At 36.0% G+C, this 22,628-nt stretch overlaps 2 protein-coding genes across 4 annotated transcripts in view; both read left to right on the top strand.

Moving 5' to 3' along the window:
* cu (NADP/NADPH phosphatase nocturnin) overlaps positions 1-22,628 on the top strand; it is a 43,658-nt gene that overhangs the window by 8,004 nt on the left and 13,026 nt on the right. The window contains exon 1 of one of the 3 annotated variants that reach the window (XM_023168289.2): positions 7,594-7,935. The exons of the other annotated variants lie outside the window; for them this stretch is intronic. Within the exon in view, the coding sequence (XP_023024057.1) occupies positions 7,718-7,935 (218 nt within the window). The 5' untranslated portion in view covers positions 7,594-7,717. Of the gene's footprint in view, positions 1-7,593; positions 7,936-22,628 lie in introns of those variants that run through there. 3 annotated transcript variants of the gene reach the window in all.
* The window catches only part of LOC111510462 (prostaglandin reductase 1), a 503,388-nt gene that overhangs the window by 477,262 nt on the left and 3,498 nt on the right, over positions 1-22,628 (top strand). The window lies entirely within an intron of this gene.

Genomic DNA, 22,628 nt, shown 5'->3' with positions numbered 1-22,628 from the left:
TTTGTGCAGGTGGGAAATAAGGTAATAAGTGATTTATCATTGCAAATAATAGATACCTACATTTCCATTAAAGTTTTGGTTGGTTTGATACGCCAAGAAGAGTACTACGAACGCCACTGAAGATGGCTGCCGCAGTTGCAGTTGAAACGTATAGAGATTGTAACCAAAGAAGAACACGGCAAAACCAACCAGAACATTGACGCACGCCAGCCGTGAAAGCCTGCATTCCAATATTCTCATTAGGGATAAATGAATCAAGAGAAAATGGATAAACTTACAACCGATAAATAATCGATAGATAATTGAATGCAAAGTTACTAAAACATAGCCGGTAGATATCTAGATAATCTACAAAACATTGCATGTCATATTGATAATAACACCACTATATTATTAAACGGTTTAATTTAGCTTGCTCTGTTTGTTTGTCTGGGTAAATTTAGTTATTGAAGTTTGACCCCCTTCCTGTTGCCAGATTGATTTAATATTTGGTACACATTTAGTTTTGATGACAATACAATTTAAAAAATTCTGTATCATTATAAATCCAAGATGACTGCAGCTACAAAATTGCGTATTACATATTGTTTCACAACTACCTCAATATGGGTATCAAATGACAGGTGTTGTCTATAGTAGAATAGTAGTACACTTTGAAAAAGATGCAATTTCAAGATGGCCACGACCATAAAATGGAGGATCACATATTTTTCACAACTACCTCAATATGGGTATCAAATGACAGTACACTTTGAAAAAGATGCAAATTCAAGATGGCCGCAGCTACAAAATGGCGGATTACATATTACCCTGTAATACTGAGGCACTAAATGAACTAAACAGAATGAGAAGAATTGAATAACAAAATTAGAAACTTGAAAATAAAATAAGTAAAACGGTTGTATTGAAAAAAAAAGATAATAATGATGTAGATAAAGCTAAAAAATAATTTAGAAGGTCCTAGGTAACAGTCATCACACCTCTCGCCTCAGCAATCTACGTTATAAATCAATTGAAAAAAAAAATAAAATCGTTGGGCGTAGTATTTATATATTTACTCAGGTTACGCCACGCTCAACGCTTTTATTATTTTTTTATATGATCAATACCGTAGATAGCTGAGGAGAGTGGTCTGATGACTGCTACCTAGGACCTTCCGATTTATTTTAAAGTTTTTAGTATATCATTTACATTTTTTTTTCAATAAAACAGTTCCACATACATATATACAATTAATGTGCTATTTTGGAAGATTAATTGCCTAAAAATCAAAGTATGATTTTCTGCCTACTGTTAATACATGGATTTCGTCAGGAAGTGTATCCATTCCTGATAGATTACCATCTTCATCCTCTTAAACGTCATCCCCGTATTCCTGTCCCGATGAAGTGTCCCTATCCTCATCATGTGAATCAATAGTCAGATCATCCACGATGATGTCTATCATGGGTTCATTTGACCTGAAATCGTCTTCAAATCTCTTTGTTCATTCACAACAAGATTTCCATTGCTCGGAAGAAAACTGTTGAAAAATCGTCGCATTATTGTGGACATTGAAATTGAAAGTTACATTTTTATTTGTTTGAAGGTGACTGACAATATTTCGTGATGAATTACATTAGTTCGGACTTTCATTGTCTGATATTATATAAAATGATTTGAAATCCCTGAAAGAACTGAAAAAGAATTTAAAAACTTAAAGAAGAAGATTATAAACGAATAGTTGAAAATAACAATTATATTAGGCAAAAAAACCTGAAATGAAATAATAGTGAAATAAAATACAAGTAAAAAATGGAACAAATTGAACAAAAATAAAGATTCAAAACTACAAAAGATATAAAAATACAACGAATAAAATAAAATAAATAGATAAAAATAAAATAAAAAGATAAAAATAAAAAGTCAAGAGATTCCAAGCCAAGTTACTTCACGACGTTTCGATTGTTAGTATCTACAATCGTCTTCTGGTGATGACTAAGCTCCTCCGAGAGCTGACTATAGGTCATTTGAATACTTTCACGTATCTCTGCTTTCCTTTTTCCGCTTCACTGGTTCAGTGGGAGATGACCGTTTGGCGGGAGATGACCGTTTGGCGGAAGTTGGCCATTTTTCGCTTGATTATGGATTTCCATATATTGTGTATCTCATACATGTTGTCCAACAATGTATGCGGCTTTTTGAATTTCCTCCTAAACCAATGTTCCTCCCTGTGTATGATCTCAGCTTGGGACCATTCGATGTTATGTTGATGGGTACAAACATGCTCTGCTATTCCTGATTTGCTGGTTTCCCCTCGCTGTGTGTGTTTCTTGTGGTCGGCAATGCAAACATTCAATGGCCTCTTAGTTTCACCGATATAGGATATTCCGCACTCACAAGGTTTCCGGTAAATGCAATTCTTGGAATCGCAGTCCGCGTTTGGTGACCTGGTTTTCGTGAGGCTGCTACGGATAGTGTTTCCGGATTTGAACCAGGTAGTGATGTTAAACTTGGACCCAATTCTTCTTATCCTTTCCAACAATCCTCTGATGTAGGGAAGTGCAAACACTGGTTGTGACGGCTTCTCTTCCTTGCGTTGCTCCTGGTGTCTTTCAGCCAAAGTCTGTTCCACCATCGCTTTGGAGTAAACATTTCTTTGAAGATCATTTTTGATGATGTCTAGTTCCTTCTCGAAACCTTCCTTTGTATTATAAAGTCCGAAAGCACGGTCTAATAGAGTTTTGATGATTCCTCTTTTTGTCGATTGAAAGTGGTTGGATTCGTGGTTCAGATACTGTCCAGTGTGAGTGGGTTTTCAGTATACATATGTTTCCCACTTAGTGTCGGTCCTCTTCATCACTACGTCTTAGAACGGCAATTCGTTGTGGACTTCCTTCTCCATTGTGAAAGTGATGGAAGGTTTTACGCTGTTGATGTGTTTCAGGAAGGCGTCTAGTTCGGTGTTACCATATTATGAAGGTATCGTCAACGTATCTCAACCGCAGACACGAGATTTCTTGTGGGCTTCTTCAATGGCCTGAGTTTCACACCACCCCATATATATGTTGGCTATGACTGGTGAAAGTGGCGATCCCATTGGCAGTCCCTCATCTTGCGTAAAGAATTCGTCCTTCAGTTGGAAATAACAGTTTCGTACACAGCATCCTAGCAATTCCATAATTACTTCTATAGGTAAATTCGAATTTACGATTGTGGATACTAACAATCGAAACGTCGTGAAGTAACTTGGCTTGGAATCTCATAACTTTTTATTCTTTCATTTTATTTTATTCTTTGTATTTTTATATATTTTTGTATTTTTGTTTCTTTATTTTTGTTGAATTTGTTCCATTTTTTACTTGTATTTTATTTCACTATTATTTCATTTCAGGGATTTTTTTGCTTAATTTGCTTATTTTCACCTATTCGTTTATAATCTTCTTCTTTAATTTTTTATTTCTTTTTTAGTTCTTTCAGGGATTTCTAATCATTTTATATAATATAAGACAATGGAAGTCCGAACTAATGTAATTCACATTTTTATTTGTCACGTAATCTTTCAGTCCTGCCCAATCCAACTTAATTGGATTCAGATCCGGGAAATATGGCGATAATAGTACAATGTGATTTGCTGCTAGAAAGAGCTGATCTATTTCATACCGCTTGAATTTTGGCTCATAGTTGTCAATGAGGACATATAATTCAGGTTCCAGCTTGATTTTTCCAAATGGAATGTTCCTTTCTGATAACAATGATTGCATATCGGCTTTTTGGTTGTGCATTATCAATTACCACAACGCTTCTTAACGGCAAATTCGGAGTCAACTGTTACTATTTTTTACTAGTTTTCGGAATAATTTGGGACGAACACTGCGTTATAACAAAAATACCACCTGTTTAACAAACCGTGACGTCCACTAGGAAAAGAAAGGAATAAGGAGTTCAAGTTTGAATTCTTTCTACATCAATTAGTAACCATTCAAATATAAGGTCACTTATAATCACCACTTCCGTGAAGTATGATTATTAAATGAATGTTAACATCCGACTATTTCAATACAAACAAATAACAATTACCACTAGACAAATCGACGAATAGACATCGATTAGAACAGTGAGGCATTGTGTAATTCCAATCTATAATAAAATTCACTCATCATGGGAAGATAAAAAGAATTATTGTGATTACCGTAATTGATAGGGGCATACCCATTACAGAAATTACTTTTAAAAACTCTGCTTCAATCGCCTTAATATATACTTCAATCTAATCCAATCCAATGGCAGCTGAGTTAATGTGATTTTTTTTTGGGTAAAATAAAAATCGAATCAAATATCATAAATTACTTGAAAAAATTGATCCAAAGGGTTTGCTGCCCAAACTTCGATGTTATGGCTTGTCGGATCATTTCTGTATATGGCTCTTCAGCTTCCTGAAAAAACGTTCCCTGCAGGTGGCCGTCGATGGATATCTCTCGAATACTTTTACCATCAACGCTGGTATTCCTCAAGGATCCATATTGTCTCCAACCCTCTTTTTATTGTATATCAACTTATTGAAAAAAAAGAAATCCAATATATTGCTTTGCTGACGACAGCACACTTGTCTCGTCATTCCATTTGGATTCCAGGATATCTGCTACGGAGGGACATCTTCACCGGCAGCAGGAGGTTGCATATCTTAATGAGGATCTAGAAGTGATTTCGAATTGGGGTGAAAATAACCAGGTTCAATTCAATTCCACAAAAACCCAGGCATCGGCAGATAAATGTCTCCGAACCGGATATAATAATGTCAGGACAGACAATTCCGCTTTCTGCTTCGATAAATTTATTGGGGATTAAAATGGACACCAATATGTCTTGGCACAATCATGTCGCTGGAAGGGCAAAGGCTGCTTCTCAAAAGCTTGGAACACTGTTCCGAACCAAAAAACTATACACATCTCAGCAGCTTTTGATGCTTTATAAAGCTCAGATCAGACCTTCTTTGGAGTACTGTTCTCGTGTATGGAGCTTTGCCCCCAAAAATACCCTGAAGTTGCTGGATTCCATCCAGAAAAGAGACATCCGCCTGATTGGAGGCACGAATATCACGTGCAACCTTGATAGCCTGGAACATCGAAGAAAGATTGGAGATTTGTCTCTCTTCCATAGATACTTTCGCGGGAGGTGTTCAAGTGACTTGGCACATTTGATTCCACCAAGAACGGTTCAAATCAGTACACGTCGAACTTCACTGTTCAAGAACTCTTTCATCTGGAGAACTGCGTTTATGTTGAATTAGTTTCTGAGAACGTTTTTTCAAATGGATATAATCTCCAGCGATTCAAATCCAATGTGAATAGCTACTTCCGCACAGACACCGCTCTGAGAGCGCCTTAAGGATTTTCCTGTAGTGCTTGTGTTTTGTCCTAAAAAAACAGAATTAACTTATTGATTGAAAATGTATTCCTCAACGGAGAATATATATATATATATAAAGATGAAACAATTTTGGTACTTACAAGAATAAAATGTAACAAATCTGGTAAGTACTTACAAAGAAAATGGTGAGGTAAAGAAAAGCTTCGAAAACGCAATAGCCTTTTCAATTGATTTTTAAAGACTTGAAGTGATATATTAAACAGATCTAAGTTATTGTGATATTGGTTTCCCAGCTTCAGGATACGAGGAATTTCACTGTTCAAATCCGACCATAATGTCGTTGGCTAGAGTATCTCTGTAATATTAGTAATGTTCTGAAACTGTGTTTCACACCAGTTTATGAACCGTACATCAAGTTTTACATACTTTTTTAAATTCATCGGTTAATGAATCTTCTGGAGTTTTATTTGCTGTTTCAATTACATCGACATTTTCAGCAATAAAATATTGAAACTCTAAACTGATAACTTTGTGGTAGCTGTTTAAAGCAGTACATAGGTAACTTGATGAAAACCATAGTATAGTCTTGCTGCTGTGATTACGAATTGAAAGCTGAAAAAAAAATAATGATTTTGGGGCTCTTATATGAACCCCAATCCAGCCAATGTATGGCTTAATAATATCAGGACTGTTTATATTCGATTTGCAGGCAATGCATTTGCATTGCTCAAATTCCACTATACCAGGTGATACTCTAAGGTGGCTCACCCCTATAACTTTTTTATTATTGGAAATAGAAAAACGAAATTTGGGGGTTGTGTGTTATAGTTCAATTTAATTTTTTTTTAATATTTACTTGCTTTGCCGTACTTCCGGTTTGACCGGAAATGACCCCAACTTTCGATTTTTTAATAGGACATCCTATATATTTTTACTTATTTCGATCGAGAATGACATTCTAAATCCAACAATACTTCACTTGTCAATATTTAATAAATAACATCGCCTCATTCTTGATCAAGTATTATGGTAAAACTACGACTTTGGGGCGTATGACTCCACAGTCGTTTTAAGAGTTATTTCACAGTCACAAATATAAATTTTTCCAGTGAACTTGATTTTTTCAAATTGAAAGAGGGTGGCATCTCGGCTTTTTGTGAAAGATCATTTTCTTACGAATAATTTGATGCCACACACTTTCACTTTATTTTCTCTATTTTTCTGAATAATTACATTGTAGATCAAAAAATAAAAATTGGAATAAAAATGATTTTTTTTGTCAAATATGGACAAGTAAAGTATCAGAATGTCATTCTCGATTGAAATAAGTAAAAATATATAGGATGTCCCATTTAAAAATCGAAAGTTGTGGTCATTTCCGGTCAAACCGGAAGTACGGCAAAGCAAGTGAATATGCCAAAAAAAGTAAATTGAACTATAATAGATACACAATCCTCAAATTTGGTTTTTCTATCTCCAACAATAAAAAAGTTATAGCGGTGAGCCACCCTAGAGAATCACTCGGTATACGGGCGAATAATAGTAAAGCCTTGGACAAATTACTTTTTGCACTACTGTAAAATCGTTGTCAAATGCCTGGTTAGTTTTTCGGGTTGTTTCAGCAGCGCTTCGGTTCAGTTTGAGGCAAACAATCATAATTTTGAAAAAATTAATAGCATCAATGTATAGAGTACAAAATTATCTATCTATCAGTATATACCACGAGACAGTAGAATTAATATTTATTGAGATATGGAGCTACAAAAACACATGACATTAAAACGAACGAAACTCTTGAAACAACCATATTTTCAGAGGTTTCTTCAGCTACAAGAATATTTTTTTAATTCTCCATCATCAATCATTTTTGGGTAATTTAGAACAATGTAAACATTCCTTTAATCTTTGATTATTTACAATTTTCATAATTGTTTATATGCCGCTTCCGCACATAATCCTGGAAATCCAATTAGTCCTCGTATTTTAATCCCCACTAGCAAAAAATACCAAGTTTTTCAACTTGTGAACGGACTATAAAATCAATTACTAGTCTGACGTATGTAATAACACAGTTGATTTTTATTTGAGCTGGTGTACCTTGAAAAACTAAAATTGCCTTAATCTATTGAACAAAAACATAATGGATAATAATTAGATTAAACGTTATTTACTGAATCCAGACCTGACGAAGGTAGCATGGGTGTAATCGGTTTATAGTAAATACTCGTGATAAGTTCTCCGTCTTCAGTTCAACTTGGTAGAGCTGCAGGTTGCATTTGAAACGTTCCTAAAATAAGCGCCGGAAATTATTCCACGCGAGAAATCAAAAAAACTATTAGTTTTTAAAAGTGATCGAAATTGTTTAGCAATGGAAAATATCCTCGCGGATGACGAGAGTGAGATAGACTTGAAAAATTTTCGAGAAAAGTTTGCTTTGGCGGAAAGTTTGTCCAAAATTAATTTAAATTCCTCTTCGAAAATGACGAGAAGAGTTGTGAGAAGGAATGTTCCGCCGAAATTTGGATTTTTTGACGAAGCTACTGGGAATTTTGTGCCACCTAAAAAGTTGCTGATGTATTTAGTAAGGTAAAATAATTGTCAAAAAATGACTCAAAAGAGTTTCAAAAACGCAACAGTTTACAAAATATTGAATGTGAAACAACTAATTAGCAACGGCGGGGTGCTTCATTTTCAGGCGATTCTTTTGTCGGTCCTACCTCAAAATCTGACAATTTATAGAAAAAAATATTCCCGTTGGAATTTTTTTAGGTCATTTAAAGGCTCAGCTCATTCAAAAATTCGATCTCCCATAAAAAATAGCACAGAATTTTTTTTCGGTTTCAACTCGATTTTTCGGTATTAATTTTTTTAAAGAAAAAATGAGTGTGAAGCTTGTGTAGAAAATTATTCTTTGAACGACATTTTTTGTGGAAGACCTAATATTTTATAATGTTTTTCTTGGGCTTCCACAATCTCAAAAAATAAAGATAAGTCGATAGAGATTCTGCTGAAGTGTACTAAAGGGCAAACTGAAAAGTTACTCCGTAATATAAATATAATAATAAATATAGTAATAAATAAAAAAATTAAATATTGATATTTAGGTTTCTAAAGTTTTCACCTGTATTCATTATGGAAATCTCGCCTGAAACTGTGATATTTCTAATTTCTTTTGACATAAGCCAGCATAATCTCTATTGATTTATCTTTTATTTATTCAGATTGTGAAAGGTTATAAACCCAAAAAAACAGTATAAAATGTGTGAAATTAAATTTGCTACATTTTTTTTCTACAAACATTCTCCGGTCAACAGTTTTGTACTGTAGAGTTGGAAAGGTGTAGAATTGAAATTTTTTTGTCTTACATTTTTAGAAACGATATTTTGTACTTAGTGAATATAGATAAATTTAAATCTATAGTTACTATGAAATCATAATATCAATGAACTGAAATTCAAATTTTCGCACATATTTTAATTTTCGAACTTCTAGTTTTACTCGAAATAGTGTCATGAGATATGACTCCGTCATATCTGTAAATTTATAACATTATTGTATGTAAGACTTCGTGACAAGATTTAGAATTTTTTTTCAAATTTCATTGGAATATAAAACAATCCTTAAGAAAATTTCAGAACCAGCGTCAAAAAAATTTAGCAGTCGTCTCTGATATTTGTCTGAAAAACGTATTTGTTTATCACTTTTCGATGAAAGCTTAGAAATTAAAGTTGAAATTATCGAATCAAAGAGCGAAACTACAAATTTAAAACCTGTCAAGATTGATTTCTACATGACCAAACATTTGTACGATTTCGCATCGAAGAATTCGATCGTTTTATTTGAGCGATTTCAACTTCCAACTGAATGTCCAATGTAACAACCAGATCAATGGAAATTTGATAATATAATACGAAGACGGAAGACGGAAAAAGCTACGTCTAATGAATGGGGTCGAGAAGAACCTAAGCAAAGGTGACGTAGAAATTAATGAAACAATGAAAACAGTTTGTACTTAGTTCTTCATAATTTGCTGAAAAGAAATCTGTAGAAAAACTTGCATAAGGTTCGCGAAATTTGATCTCTTCTACGAGGTTGTTGCAATGTTGCATATCGAGTGGTCCAACGAAAAGTATGCACCTTGCTTTTCTCCTTTTTTTGTAACTTAACGCAAAAATGCTCGGACAGGTCAATTTTGCTTTTAAGGGGGACACATTTGAGATGTATTTTTCTAAAATGTTAAATGGAAAGTGAGGTCGAGTGATATATCATTTGAAAGGACACAACATTCTCTTTCCAATGATACCTAATTTGTTGTATTTACTTGAATAATTATAAAAAAAGCAAGAACATTTACTCGATATTTTTGGTGTTGATGAAAATGCGGAAAAAACGGTATTTTTATCACTACTACATTCCTCAATTTCTCTAGTGCGTTTTTTGGTTCAAATAACAACAGCAGATAAGTGTACAAAAAGAATTTAGGCAAACGTTCATTGATTCAGTTCGGTTGCTTTTGAAATTATTTCAACTTTACTGTAAAAATGGTTTATTCCATTCCTGAACGAGTTGAAATTGTTAAACTTTATTATCAACATAGTAGTTGTGCTAGACTTACTGCTCGCCTCTTTAATAACAGTCATCCCGGGAAAAATGTGAATGATTCGTACGTTGCCAAGTTAGTCCAAAAGTTTGTCGATACCGGATCTGTCTGTAATGTGAAACACCAGCCACGAAAACCTATCAGAAATGAAGCAGTGGAAGTCGCTGTTTTGGGACATGTTGAATTGGATCATACTCAAAGTACACGTCAGCTTGCTGCAGCCTCAGGTGTCTCCCGTTCGTCCATAATACGGATATTAAAAGCCTATAAATTTCATCCGTACAAAATTAAATAAGTACAGGAACTCAATGAAGATGATCCTGATAGAAGGCTGCAATTTTGTGAACAACTGAGTCAGCTACTAATTGATGATCCGCACCTATCATTCAACACGTGCTTTTCCGATGAGAGTACATTTTTTTTGAATGGAGCTGTGGATAGGCATAATTGCCGTTACTGGGATGACAGTAACCCACACTTATTTCGAGAGGTCCATACCCAGTACCCTCAAAAAATCAATGTCTGGTGTGGCATATTAGGTAGTCATATCGTAGGGCCACTTTTTATTCCTGGGAATTTAACTGGTGAGGTCTACCTGAACATGCTTGAATATACAATTGATCCTCTCATAACAGAAATAATTGAAAATGACCAAAATCATAATGATGATCGGCTTCATTTCCAGCAAGATGGAGCACCTCCTCACTATGTTGCTCCGGTAAGAGAGTTTTTAGATGACCGGTTTCCTGGACGCTGGATTGGAAGGATAGGCCCCATCGAATGGCCTGCCAGGTCACCTGATTTATCGCCTTTAGACTTTTTCCTTTGGGGACACTTGAGAAATAAATGTTTTGCTACGCAGCCCGAGTCCATAGAATATCTTCGCCAACGAATTACAGCAGAGTGCAGAAGTATAACACCTGATATGCTACAGAATGTTAGGATTAGATTTGAACAAATTCTGTATTATTGTATGGAAGCAAATGGGTCACATTTTCAGCACTTGCTGAAGTAGGATTCTACTAAGTCAATTACATATTTCAAAGTACTGGGTTGTAGTTGTTTTTTTTCATAATACCTACATGTTTGAGTGAAATACAACAAATTAGGTATCATTGGAAAGAAAATTTTGTGCCCTTTCAAATGATATATCACTCGACCCCACTTTCCATTTAAAATTTTAGGGTTATTACTCACCCTCGCTAGGGGGTTGAAGGCACAGGTAGAAAAATACATCTAAAATGTGACCCCTCAAAAGTAAAATTGACCTGTCCGAGCATTTTTGCGTTAAGTTACAAAAAAAGGAAAAGTCCAACGAAAAGTATGTACTTTTCGTTGGACTTTTCCACTCTGTATATGGACAGTGGATAGGATACCTACTTTGATAGTTGATAAGCTAGTGCAGTCTCAAAAATTCAGATATATTCAAATTTACTTTCGTGCCTTTATTATTATTTATTGGTTTCATTTTTACAACTACTCTATGTAACAACATTCTGTACAAATTGCTTTTCAAATGGTAAATGTTTTATTTTGAGTCTCTAATGCCAGTATAGTCATTTTCAGGTTTTCTTTGCTAGTTATTTCCCTGATAAGTTATGGACTAGTTAATTCAAATATGTCCTTCAAGGATGCAGAATCGCTCTGATACATGATAACGTTATAAAATGATACGAACTACATACTCCTTTATGTAAATGTATCTATCAAAGCTTTTTCAAGGCTTTCCAGAATTGTTTAATAAAATAAAAATCACACGGAGTTGTCTCAATCACAACCAGTTACTGAAGGTGGCCCGGAAAACGAAACGATTCACTTCTGGAATATTTCACATCTTTGAAAAATTACTTGAATATGTCAATTTTATTTGAGAAGAGATTGATGAGTTGATGTGATAGTCTTGAAAGTATGTAATTCTTATAAAGACCTAACAATAATGTAAAATACTCCAAAAGAGACTTGATTCTTTTTTTTGTTTCATTCGTGTTCCTCATAGCTATAACAGTTTTGAAGATTCAAAGATTCAATAGATGTATGTTCAAAAACATAAACATTGCCTTCTATACATCTGAGCACCAAGTAACATAAAATTAATTAATTGTTTAGAATTTATTGATTTACCTTACTAACTAAAAGACGGCTATATTGAAAACATAACTAGATTAGTTATAGAATACATATAAACAATTTGAGCCATTTAAATTCCATTATCTTTAATGAATATGCAAAGAATTGTTTACCTCTGAATTAACCACTATTATTACTAATCATCATCATAAAATTGAATTAAAATTGTTAACCGTGCAGACAATTGCTGAAAACAGATATGGAAAGTATTAGTCTAAATATTTATTGTTCTTCATTTCTCTACAAATTATACAGAACTTCTAGAAAATAAATAACCTTATAAGGTTAAATGGTTAAGGTTAAGTCTTTTTGGCACCATAGTAGCGATAAAGAAAAAAAGCCCTTTTGTTAAAGGATAATTTTGTATCTCAAAATAGAAAATGAAACGATAATATTTTCTCTACGGAAATATTTTCTCCATTGAATCAATGAAAAATATTTGTATAAGTTATCATGTTATCAAATTAATAATCCTCATTACTTTGACAGGATTCTACTTACAGCTTTTGGTCCCAGACAGTATGATTTATTGAATTGTTATTGCTCTACAGAAAAGCGTAAAACATAACCAAAATACTGTTATCAGTTATCACATTTAGTCCGAAAACAATGTTTTGTAGGGAGGGTTTTGGAATATAACCTTTGTGTAGGTCATTTTTTTCTTCACAACGTGCATTATGCATTTAAAAACTTAATATCTGCTGTATAGTCTTTGCCATTTTGGCATTTTAAAACCCAATCTGCGGAAAAATTCCTAGTGAGCTGAATTTTTGTATACACCTTTATCACGGCGTTGTAATGAAGATGTAACATATCGACATTGATATCGTGCCGGCTAAAGAAGTTATAAAGGTCAAAAGGTAAAGAAAATAAGTTTTTCGGAGGTCAATAGAGGTCATTTTAAATATTGTTCGTCGTGAACTTATCAAAAAAACGCCTCTTGCATTTTTCTGTGAAATTGGCAGTTTTCGGAGTAGTATACGAGTATTATCAAATACAAACCTGGCTAGAAAGAGACATTGTTCCAAAACAGTGGGGTTGGGAGTTGAAAAAATATAATTCAGCCAAAAACAACTTTATTGCCACCAGCACGCGATGATTTACTGGACACAATCTTTTTGTAATTGTACAAAAGGTTGTGGCGGCAAATGTGGATGCAAAAAAAATTGAAATAAGATATTCAAAAGTTTGTTGACATTGCCGTGGCCAGTTATGTTTAAACGCAGAGTCAACCAATAATGAAAATAATGAAGATGTCGAATCGAAACGTCCACTCGACGTTTTGTCAGAAACTGTTATTGATATAGAAACTAAAAAATGACAAGAAAAATTATATACCGAAATTTATTTTTTCTGTAGTTCTGTAGTTTTTAGCCGCCACGATACCAATGTCGATTTTTTCACATCTTCATCACAACACCGTAATAAGGGTGTATACGAAAATTCAGCTCACTATGAATTTTTCCGCAAATAAAACCTAAAACGACTGAATTATTTAACCAAGTTTTGATTGGAACAAACATAATATAATTCTCTGTCTCGGTCCCTGGCATTGAAATATGTACATAACAGTGATTTGTACTTCTTAAAAAACATCCGATATATTATGAATGAATTTTAATTTAGCAGGAAGTCTAAACGAACACTTCCTGTGTCATTAAAAACGATACGAACCCAATTCTGGCATCACATATGTTCATTTGAACTGAGAGTTATTCTATTTCTATTTCATATATTACGTATTCCATTAAAAGTTTATGATGAGAATACGATAGAAGATACGGATTTGAGTCGACCTTAGTTTATATTCTATAAAGTTTATAGAGCTTCCTTATGAATATATGGAAATGATCCAGGGGTATTGACTACTTTTCGTTGAAATTCAAAATAATTTTTCGGTTTTTTGGATTGTAACAAAAAAAAATCGGATATTTTAACACTTCAATAAATCAATTTTAGAAGTTTAGTATAAATAATTACCAAAAGTATAATCATTTGATAGTACATGTAGAAAAAAAATTGGATAATTATTGTTACGTTTTTTCCCGTGGGTTCACCAATAATTGACTACACTGAATAATCAAACTTAACTTTATTTCACTTTAAATACACAAATACTTCAACTAAAACTTATTGTCTAACGCCTTGCTAGATCACTTCACGTAACGCACTGTAACGTACACTTGACTGTCTCGATATCCTCGTGGCTAGCCTTTGAATATCGTAATCGAATGTCGGTAGCATTATTCTTGCTGCTTCTAGAGTGCGGGGAATCATCGTACATTCGCACGCTCTTAGCTACGTCACTATTGGTTTATGGCTACCAGTGGCGGCCGGCGTTATCTTCTTTCGGGCATGATTTACAACATTACCCCCTTCTCTGAGGTTGTTCGCCCCGAACAACATTTCAAGAAGGGACACGACACATGTAAGGACTCAGCCTCTGTATGTGGACAACTTTAGGCTTGCTTCTGGTTGACAATTGTATTCTGTACACGAGATCGTTTATCTTTTTGGTTACCAAGTAAGGTCCTTGCCATGGTTTCTGCAACTTGGGACACAAACCTTTCCGACGTTGGGGTTGGTAAAGCCACACTGCATGGCCCTCCTTGAAGCTCACTGGCAGCAACTTTTTGTCAAATCGTATCTTCATCCTGTCGCTGAAAAGCTGTAATTTGGTCCTGGCAAATTCTTGTATAATTTCCAGTCTCTCCTTCAAGTTATTCACATAGTCTGAAAGGGTACCTCTTGAGATTCATCGAAAGAACTATCGGGAGTTTCAGTTCCCTACCAGTTAACAACATGGATGGTGTGTAACCTATCGCGTCATGTTGGGGGCTCCTGTATGCCAACAGAAAAAGAACCAATTTAGCCCAGTCTCTTTGATTTTCGGAGACAAACATCGAGAGGTAGTAATTGATGGTGCGATTATGCCTCTCGACCGTTCTATCGGATTGTGGGTGAAGATGAGTTATTCTTGTCATCTTTATTCCCAACAGAGTCATCATTTTCTTCCATAATTTGATCCGATTCGAAGTTGCGGCTCTAATTCTAGTGTAGTCCTTGGGGTACTCCGTGTTTGTCAATTATGTTCTGCAACAGGGCTTGTGCCACCGTTTTAGCTTCTTGGTTAGGTTAGGCTATTACTTTAGGCCATTTGGAAAAGTAGAACATCACAACCATAAGGTACTTGTTCCCGGATGTGGTCATAGGGAGTAATCCCAAAATGTCGACTGTGATTCGACTGAGGTACTGCTTCAACTTTTCTCTTTGCCTTGTCTTCGGACCCTTTCTCGAAGAGCACAGGTCACAGCGCTTACACCATTTTCCATTTTCTTACAGTTTTCAAGACGGGGTCCTCCTTCTGCGCTACGATAATGTCTTGCCTCGTCAATCTGTCCGTATCCCTGCACAAGGGGCCCTCACAGGTCGCTACCCTCCGGGTCAGAGGGAACTCGAAGCGGCGGGAGGTAGAGGAGCTTATCTCCCTATCAGAGCTACCCATAAAGAAGTCTCGCTACCTTTGACGTCTGGTGGAAATTATTCTTCTGTTAGCTGTGTATCCTTGTCCTGTGTACCCTTGTCCACAGTAATCCTTTTCAGGTCCGGTGGTTCTTTTGGAAGTTCCTGGAAAACCTCATTAAACTTTTTGTCGACTCCTTTAAGCTTTTTTTCAAGGTTTTCTTCAAATTTCCTTTCAACCCATCAAACTTCTCATCGGCTACTTTTTCCAATCCTTCCTTTGTTTCTTGAGAAGTTATAAAATCTTCAAATAAATGAAGATACATCTTTTTGTCTTTTTTTTTGTTTCTCCTGGATATTTACCAATAATTCACGATATTCCTCTCTGTTTCTTTCTTATTTTACCAGAATATTCAATAATAATTCACGATCTTCCTTCCGGCGAAATTGTCCTTCCTCCCTCCTTCGTTCTTCATTCTCCGCCAGGCTCAATTGCAACGCCTCAAACATTTTCTTAAATTCTTCGATCTCGTCGTAATCGACACACCTTGTTTTCACCATAAAACCGAAAATTTTTCAGTCAATTATTCCACTTCCGACACCAAATGTTACGTTTTTTCCCGTGGGTTCACCAATAATTGACTACACTGAATAATCAAACTTATCTTTATTCAACTTTAAATACACAAATACTTCAACTAAAACTTCAACTATTATTTGAATGTCTATCGCATTACTAAATCACTTCGCGTACCGCACAAACATGTGGTCCACTTAACTGTCCACTTAACTGTCTCGATATCCTCGAGACAGTTAAGTGCAGAGCAGACTTAAAATTAAATTGTCTAGATTCCTGTCTAAACTATATCCATCCAACAAACAAAGCAACCTAAACAAAGATAGATGCGTGATCAAAGCATGATCACCACGCACATTTGCATATATTGGGTAAAATCAATAAACCTCTTTACGCTGGCCAATTAGATTTAACTGCAATCGGCTGGCGGAATTCATTGCGGACTGGTCAGTTGCGTTGTAACGCCTGTGGTGTGTACATATACGGTAATATAAAGTTTAAAATTTTCAAAATGTCAAGTACTGATACGGCTGAAGAAACTGTTAATTTGTGTCCCTACACTCCAACTAAAAAATATTCCTATACCCAGCCGCATAATACTAAAAAAAAAATCGGTCGTTCCTTAATGCGACTCTGTACAAGCAGCCTTGTCTGGGAGATCACGTGCTCAATGCATGATAATGTTTTGGAGCACTCCGTAGCTCAGATAGACAGAGTATAGGTATTGCCTGCCAGGTGGCTTGGAGGACCTCAAACAGGTCTGGGCGATTCTGAAAGTTACCACGGCCTCTCATTACCCTTCTCTGGAGCATACCCCATGCATGCTCTATTGGATTAAGATCTGGTGATTGTGCAGGCCATGGTAATACGCCTATTCCATTACCTAGCACTAAGCAAGATAAGTCACAGAGGTTAGACTCTCACCTTTTTCTCGTTCAGAACCTACGGTTCAGGTAATAGGGAAAGATTACTATTTCAAGATTTTATTTCGAAATATTTATTTTCTAACCCGTTACAGAGTGAATCCACGAAGAATTTGCATCAAGAAGTTAAAACTTCTTCACTTTTCAAATTAATTTGCACGATCTTTCACTATTTTTGCATTGTACTCACCATTTTTTACTACACCCTTAGGAGTAAATAATACTTTGAGCTAACTTAATTAGACGATTATATTTGTAGTTGCTTTGGACGAAATATTCGTCAGCGAAGACATTTTTTTGAAAAAATTATGTGGCCTGCCTGCTTGTCTGTCGTAAGGAATATTTGTTGCATATAACTGTCGAAACGATTTTTCTGGTGATTTTGAGCGAATGAAAAAAAAACAAAGATGTATCATACAGATATCCCAAATATCAGGAAATTTAAAAAATTAATATTTCGCTGAAAAGTACGAAAGCATTGAAAAAATAGATCCAATTTACGTCATTTTGTGGTATCCATAGGAAATATTTGGACTATTTTTTGATATATTCAACAGTTCAAGAATAATCTAAAAAGTTGTGAAACAAATAAGCAACTATGATAATTCAGGAGATATTGAAGATTCTTGGCAAAAATATTTCATTCGATATTTTCTGTATCGAATAGAAAAAGTTAATGACAATGTGTAAGCTTGTTATTACTTCCCTTGTATCGCAATCGAGAATGGTAATTCCTTTCTAATTATATAATCTATGCAGCGACAGAGAGCATTAAAAGGTTACGACACCAAAATTGCCGGCGCTGAACTTTACGAATCGAAAGTTAACGTCATCCCCTACAATCCGATGAGAAACCAGCTAGTACATGATGTAAAAACTCTCTAAAAATAATCGAACTCGAATCAGTCACTAAACAAGAGTTTATGCAATTACAGACCTGAGAATTCAGAATTGCAAATTTTAAGAAATCGCAGACCATGGGTATTGCAAAAATTGTAAACGAATCGATCTGGAAGTATCAAAACGTCATTGGCAAGTGACTCCAACGAGTCATCATGAGATATTGTCAGAGGTTTTTCCCGGTTTTGATCTTCCGAAATTTTTCACTTTCCCGCTTATTTTGACACGTAAGAAGATTGAGAGGTTCGTAACATCATCTTCAAATTGAGAAAACTATTCTGCACTGAAATTAGAAAAGTAATTCTGTGGATCCAAACTAGTGTACTACCGAAAATATCGCCTCATTCGTCGCAAAACACCGTCCTGTCATCGGTCTCTTCAATCTTGGGAACAGGAAAATATCGCAGGGGGGCAAATCTAGTGAATACGGTGGCTGGGGCATGATTACGGCATTATCGTGATGAAAAAGCCATGAATTGTTTTTCTACAATAAGGTATGTTTTCTTCTTATTGCACTACGCAATCTGGATCGCCGTTAATGACATTCAACAATTCCTGAGCGATGCTCATGCGACGGTTTTTCGGTCAAAACTGCAGCAATTTTGTAACGAACTTCGCTGCCACACGCTTCGTGCCCAAAATTTTCAGAAAAATTGCACGGCATGAGCCAACCGATATGTCGACATCCTCAGCAACTTCTTTAATAGTGATTCAACAATTTTCTTCACTTTGTCAACAAATTCATCGGTTATTGATGTGTTGGGGAGTCCAGGGCGAGTGACATCATTCACATCTTCCCGATCTTCTGTGAAGTTTACAAGTGTACCACTTGTAAACATTTTTCTGACCAAAGTACTATCACCATATGCCACTGTCAAGATTTCTAGTGTTTTTTGAGCACTTAATTTCATTTGATGCAAATTATTTGATCCAATTTTTCACTAGCATAAAATCGATGAACACGCAAAACATTTCTAAACTGTTGTGCCTCTCATCAACAAACTAAAAATGCTAACCAGCTGAAATTGTGAACATATGTTCCAGGCGAGTGCAGCAATATGAAAAAAATATAATAATCGCTAATCGATTATACGTAGCCCGGGAAATTTGGACATTTATCTTATTTTTGCAACAGTCCACGACACAATAAGCTTCCTTTGAAACTTCGAGCGCAAACAAGGTTAGGTTAGGTTAAGTCCAGAGTAAGTGGGTATATTCGACCCTTGGCCGCAACCCGCAAGGGTCTATTGTGGCTCACACCTATTCACACTCGACCAAATAAACCCAGCTTCTTAACGAAGCCGATTAGTTTGTACGGTGAGCGGTCTTTCAGGTCAGATGGTAGAAGTACGGCCGAACTCTAAATACCTGATTCAGTTCCCAGCGGGGCAGGCACAAAGTATATGCTCTGCTGTTTCATCGTTAATGAGGTAGTCGGATAGTCAAGGTGCAAGATTCCCACCTTGATACCCGCGATAACCTTCCCATATGGGCAAACGTTTGCTAACCTGATCATGGGAGGTTTGTTCCTCCATCTGAGACAGATTCTGCGTACGTCGCTCAAGAATTTGGTGCAAGGCGGTTCCATAAGATACCCCGCTCTTGAGGAGACGACTCAGTCGTTTCCTGGCTGCAGCACCAGGTAGGTTCAGGTACTGGATCAGGAGTTGGAGAGTTGAGAAGCTCTCGCTCCTGATCTAAATTTACAGGAAGGTCAGTTGAAGTCGTAAGCTCGACATTCATCTCCTCTGTAGACTTGCTCCTGATCTAAATTTACAGGGAGGTCAGTTGGAGTCGTAAGCTCGACATCCATCTCATCTGTAGACTCAGCGTCAGAAAGAATTTTTTAAGTTTACTCTGTCCATAAAAGTCTCACGAGTAGCTAGGGAAAGAAGGTCAATCACGGCAGAGCCCCGCATTACCGTGGCAAGGCGATGCTACGACGAGAGGGAGCTCGATATCTCCAAGGTTCCGTAGCTAATAGGCTCAGTGTCCTTCATCCTCTCGGAACGGATACACACACCTTAGAATTAAGTCATCGTTAGGATGTCATTCAGTTATGGAATAACACAACCACAAGTGATTCTGTCATTCCCATATCCAGCGGGGCTACGTGGAAGCAAGCATCCGATGGTGGCCGGTTTGCTCAACCCCCACATCTCAAGCCGATGCACTCGCCAAAAACAGCATGCACAGTGGTTCAGGCAGTGAAAGATGAACAAGGACAGCCAACCGCCGAGCGCAAACAAAATATCTCACTGAAAGAAGGCCTCCCTGTAAATACAGTAACGAATGAGGAAACCACTCTGTGGATGACCATGAACCTGAAATTGGCGCCACAGCTGAAGGTCTCTAATACAGGGTCGCATTAGTTTCATGTGAATCGCTTTATTTTATTGAAAATGCATTATACTAACGAATTGCGAGTGCCATACATAGTTAATATAAATGTTTATTCTATGAAGCTGATATTCGGCTTCGAATTGACAAAGAGATGTACATCACTACCAATTTGAGAAACAATTAAATTAGCCATAATTGAATGAATGTTTCTTATGAACCAGAGCCTGTCAGAACTTATTTGCACAATTTTCACGATATATCGTTTATCTTCAAACAAATGAGGCTCCTCAAGGCGGTCACTTCCAAAGCCAAGCTTCGACTTCAACCACCAACACAACGTGAATCCCCATTTCGAATATAAATTAACTGAGCCTCCGAAGAAAACAAGTACCATAATTTGAATTATTATGTAGGAGGTTCTCTATTACAAACATCATTGTTATACTGATTAAATCATTATTCTACATCCAGTATGTTATTGAATATAAAGACACAATACCGGTAATATGTTATTTCGATATATCACATCCGGAGTTCATTGAAATAATAATGACTTGCACGTTTGTACATTCGCACATGGCAATGTCTTCTTTATTATACAAAGTTTTACAGGGAGATTAGTCTGGTTGAAGAGTGTCATTTCATCTAACCTCACCTCCAAGACCAAAAATTACTATAGATTCAGAATGGTATCTGAAAGAAGGGCCTGCAAAAATTGCAGAAGTAATAAACAAATGAAAAAAGTTGTTGGTTTTTTTGTAAATACCTGCAAAAATATTGAAGAAGTCTACAATCAGAAACAAAAACCTTGAAAGAGAAAAACTTTTAAAAAATTCTGTCCTCTCGGAACTGTACTCAAAGTAATTATTATAATTTCAATTTCAAGACGAAAATTTTTTACTCAAAACATTTCAAAACTCCTTTGACATCTGTCGAAGGAGTTGGTAAAATAAACAGAATCAGCAAAAGGAAAAACTTTCTATGAACTTAAATTTTGCCAATTTCTGAAGACGGGGACAGATTTTAGCCTTCGAAACGTTGAAATAAGTATTGTATAATTTCTCAACACTTTTTCCGATAGACAAAATTATTAAATTCGACAAGTTACTGATAAAAAAATATTTTTCTTTGTGAAAACCCTAAGATTTTCCAGTCTACCTTTGTTTCAACCATGCTCCAAGTGAGTGCGGTGAGTTTTTTTACTAAGATTATTACTCAAATATCTCCGCTTCAAATAGAATAACGTTACCATTGAAGGAAGGTGAAGTTGAATCATCTAGATTGATCTTCCTGTTGTAGAGAAATAGTTTCAATGGGCTTCAAAATATCTTCTCTCTCTCTCTCTCTCTCTCTCTCTCTCTCTCTGGCACCAACTGTAAATATCGTTCAACGCACAGGCTATCTTTTCCGGCTTGATCCACGCCAAGGCTTACAAAGTCATCTGAATAAGGTTGCAGATCCGTCAAGGACATCCAGCAAACTGTACATCAGGAGTGACCAGAGGGATAGTATCCCGTCCAGAGTGCAGCCCCTGGTGACCTTGAACCTCACGGCCTCATCTTGAAGAGTCGTAGCAACTGATGTGTTTATGAACATAAGTAGATCCAGACAGTTGTGGTCGATTCTATGCCTTTTCCAGCTAAACCTGATCCGAAAGATTTGGGTAATGTGTTGCCTAATGTTTCTTCAATATCGAGAAATATGACCACCCTAATCTGTGTATTGTTGAGGATTCGGGTGATGTCCTTTACAAGATGATGCTGAATGTATTTGAATTATTAGTGGACCATTTCTTCATTTTCACTAATCATACTTTCCTACAAAAGTGTAATCTCTTTGTTTTTTTTTATAATAGTAACTAATATCTCAAATTAACTGAAAATTGGTGTTTCATAAAAAAATGTATGCCTCTACATTAATTAACTGAAAAGAGTGAAATACAGATAATATAGTCCTCCCTCTCATCTTTTGAACGAGGAGATGCCTGACAGGTTCATCTTCCAATTCACACATCCTGCATAGAGGAGTGTCCACTAGTCCCATATTATGGAGGTGTTTCCTTAGTTGACAGCGGCCAGTCAGAAATCCTACTGTTAAGCATAGATTTTTCCTGGTAATCGCCAGATATTTCTTCGGCGTCAGCTTCCTAGGGTCGCCCAGGGTGATCCTGACAATATTGCATCCTTTGAACCCCATCTCTTTAGGTATTGAGCATGGGTGTAACGGTTGGATAGTTCAGCAATTGTCGAAGTCATCAGGTCCTAGATGCCACATGGTCCTAAAATTCTTAGTCCAGCTGCTTCCTTGGCTAAAGAGTCGGCAATGCGATTACCTTTACTCTTGTCGT

Source organism: Leptinotarsa decemlineata, unplaced genomic scaffold, assembly GCF_025532065.1.
Source record: "Leptinotarsa decemlineata unplaced genomic scaffold, Ldec_3_MD MMD2_tig00000035_RagTag_RagTag, whole genome shotgun sequence".
In the NCBI taxonomy this organism is placed as follows: domain Eukaryota; kingdom Metazoa; phylum Arthropoda; class Insecta; order Coleoptera; family Chrysomelidae; genus Leptinotarsa; species Leptinotarsa decemlineata.
Note: the sequence above shows the minus strand (reverse complement) of the source record. Positions and strands in the feature narration are given on the sequence as shown.